Source organism: Candoia aspera, chromosome 2 (assembly GCF_035149785.1).
Source record: "Candoia aspera isolate rCanAsp1 chromosome 2, rCanAsp1.hap2, whole genome shotgun sequence".
In the NCBI taxonomy this organism is placed as follows: domain Eukaryota; kingdom Metazoa; phylum Chordata; class Lepidosauria; order Squamata; family Boidae; genus Candoia; species Candoia aspera.
Genome location: NC_086154.1, coordinates 37,502,809 through 37,505,134, shown reverse-complemented (window position 1 = coordinate 37,505,134; position 2,326 = coordinate 37,502,809). Strand labels below are relative to the sequence as shown.

The 2,326-nt window shown below is 59.9% G+C and overlaps 1 protein-coding gene across 1 annotated transcript; it reads right to left on the bottom strand.

The window, feature by feature from the left end:
- Window positions 1-517: 517 nt before the first annotated feature.
- Window positions 518-1,135, bottom strand: LOC134489963 (metabotropic glutamate receptor 7-like). Its single transcript, XM_063292837.1, has one exon. The coding sequence runs from the start codon at window positions 1,133-1,135 to the stop codon at window positions 518-520; it is 618 nt and encodes a 205-aa protein (XP_063148907.1).
- Between the last annotated feature and the right edge of the window lie 1,191 nt (window positions 1,136-2,326).

Sequence of the window (2,326 nt, the reverse complement as noted above, 5' to 3'; positions counted from 1 at the left end):
CCCTAATGTAAATTCCAATGAAACCAGGGTCTTGCATCTCGTGTGTGTGTCCTCCATTCTACGCGCAGGCGCACGCTCACTGACACGAACCCGCAATCTGCTCTTGATTCACAGGCTGCTTGAAACTGGAATCATACATCCAGGAAATGCCAGTCCAGGAGGCAGCCCCGGAAGAAAAAAACGGGTACTGACAGGGAGAGTGCCTTCGAGATGGGAAAGCCAGCATAAGAGAAACCCGGAAGGCAGGTCGACGAGCAAAACTATCTGGAGATGGGAGCGTGGACCGGGGATCAAGGGCTGGCCGGGCACTGCAGCCAACAAGTGAAGGATCCGCCTGGATCTCTCCACCCTCAGGAATAAGTGTCAGCACCTCAGAGGTGAGGGCCGTCACAGTAGGGGCAGAGGGGAAGTTAATCAGTCTTTCTTCCAGGCCCCCGTACAAATCGACCCTAAGGCACCCAACAGCCCAGGGCAGTTGCAGAAATGTGAGCTGAGAGCTCCGCGGCACACGCTCAATTTATCTTTTCCTGCTCCGCGGTGCAATCGGCCTCCAGCCCCGAGCTCGGCTTTCGCCAGCCACCTGCTGCTGGAGCTGCCGCCCGAGCACGCGTCCTACCTGGAAGAGCCTGAGGATGTTGGCGACCATAATGGAGACGGAGCTGGCCGAGGCGCCGATGACTCCCAGCACCTTCTCGGGCTTGACGAAGACGGGCGGCTCGCCGTTGGTGCAGCGCACGTCGGAGGTGTCCTTCTGGATGAGCGCCTGGACGAAGGTGAGCGACTGCTCCAGCGCGTAGGTGTCCCGGGAGCAGGTGTCCAAGATGCGGGCGCCCAGGGTGACGTTGGGCAGCAGCTCGGGGTCGCTGTTGATCTGGTCCAGGGCGTAGAGCATGGCCTCCAGCCGGTGGACGCCGTCCTGCTGCTGGATGTCCCCGCAAGGCGCACCGCTGGGCCCCCGGGCGTGGACCGGGAAGAGGCCGCCCAGGGTGATGTCCCCCTCCAGGCGGATGGAGTGCGGCGCGTACATCTCCTGGCCCCGCGCCCCCGCCCAGCACAGCCACTCGAGCAGCAGGCACCAGCAGGGCAACTTCGGCAAAGTCAGCAGCTGCACCCCGCGGAGCCCCGGCCCGAGCATGGTGCGCGGCAAGAGCGGAGAAGGCGGCTGAGCCTGCTGAGGAGGGCGCCAAGGAGCGGGCTGGGCTGGGCTGGGCTGGGTGGGGAGAAGCGCCCGATCCGGCGGGGTCCCTCCGCGCCCCCCCGCTCTCGGCGAGGATTCCCCGGGGGCGGAGAGAGGCCAGCCGGGCGCCTGCTGCCGTCGGCGCGCTGCCCGCCCGCGCTCCCTTTCCTGCCGCAGCTCAGCACTGGGCGAAGGGGAGGCTTGGCTGTCGCTTTAAATGCTCGCTCGGCTCCTCTCCGCCTCCCGTTCTCGCGCTTTGCCCACCTCCTTCGCGCTCGCCCTCCTCTCTTCTCTTCTCTTCTCCTCTCCTCTCCTCTCTTCTCTCCTCTCCTCTCCCCTCCTCACCCCAGCCCAGCCCAGCCCAGCCCAGCCCAGCCCAGCCTGCCTGCTCGCCTGCCTCCCGCGCGTCATTACGCAGAGATGCTTCGCCCGGCGGAGGAAGCCAAGGCGAGGCGCAGCGGCGGCGGAGGGGAAGCTACAGGGGCGCCTGACAGCAGGGGGTGGTCGGCGGCGCGCTCTCCGGAGGCAGGCAGGCAGGCAGCGACTCTCTCCCGGCTCCATTCCGGAGGGTACTTGTGCGATTCTCCCTCTCACCCACCTGTTATCCGCTTCTAGATGTATCCGGGTCTCAAAATTACGTTTGTGACACATAATATATTATGCATTTTTAAAAAGTGGAGCCCGGAAATCACGTACCTTTGACAGATAATCTGGACATCATCTGATTAAATGAGCGTCCGTCCTGTTGCTGCTGGACAGCCTCCGCCAGGCAATTTGTCTCCATTCGATCGAGAGTCGATTCACAAAATGCAAGTGTGCAGTGCACCGTCCCAAAATATAAGTCACCTGGGGCAGGGGCCGATCCGGACAATAATGTTCATTCCAATTACTAAATTGCTATGTTCCGTGTTTGCCAGTCAAGTAATTACGATTTCACAGTGCCTGCCAGTCACAAAATCGAACTAATGTTAAAATATTAAAAGAATCACATTTGATGTTGGACCATAAATCTTAAACCATCTTTCAATAAACCAGCAGCATTATGAGAGTAAGAGGGAAATGCTACAAAGCAAATCACAAGGCACAAAACACTAAAATTTAATTTTGTTCTGAGCTCAAGGAATGCTCACAATGGATCCTGGGACTCCT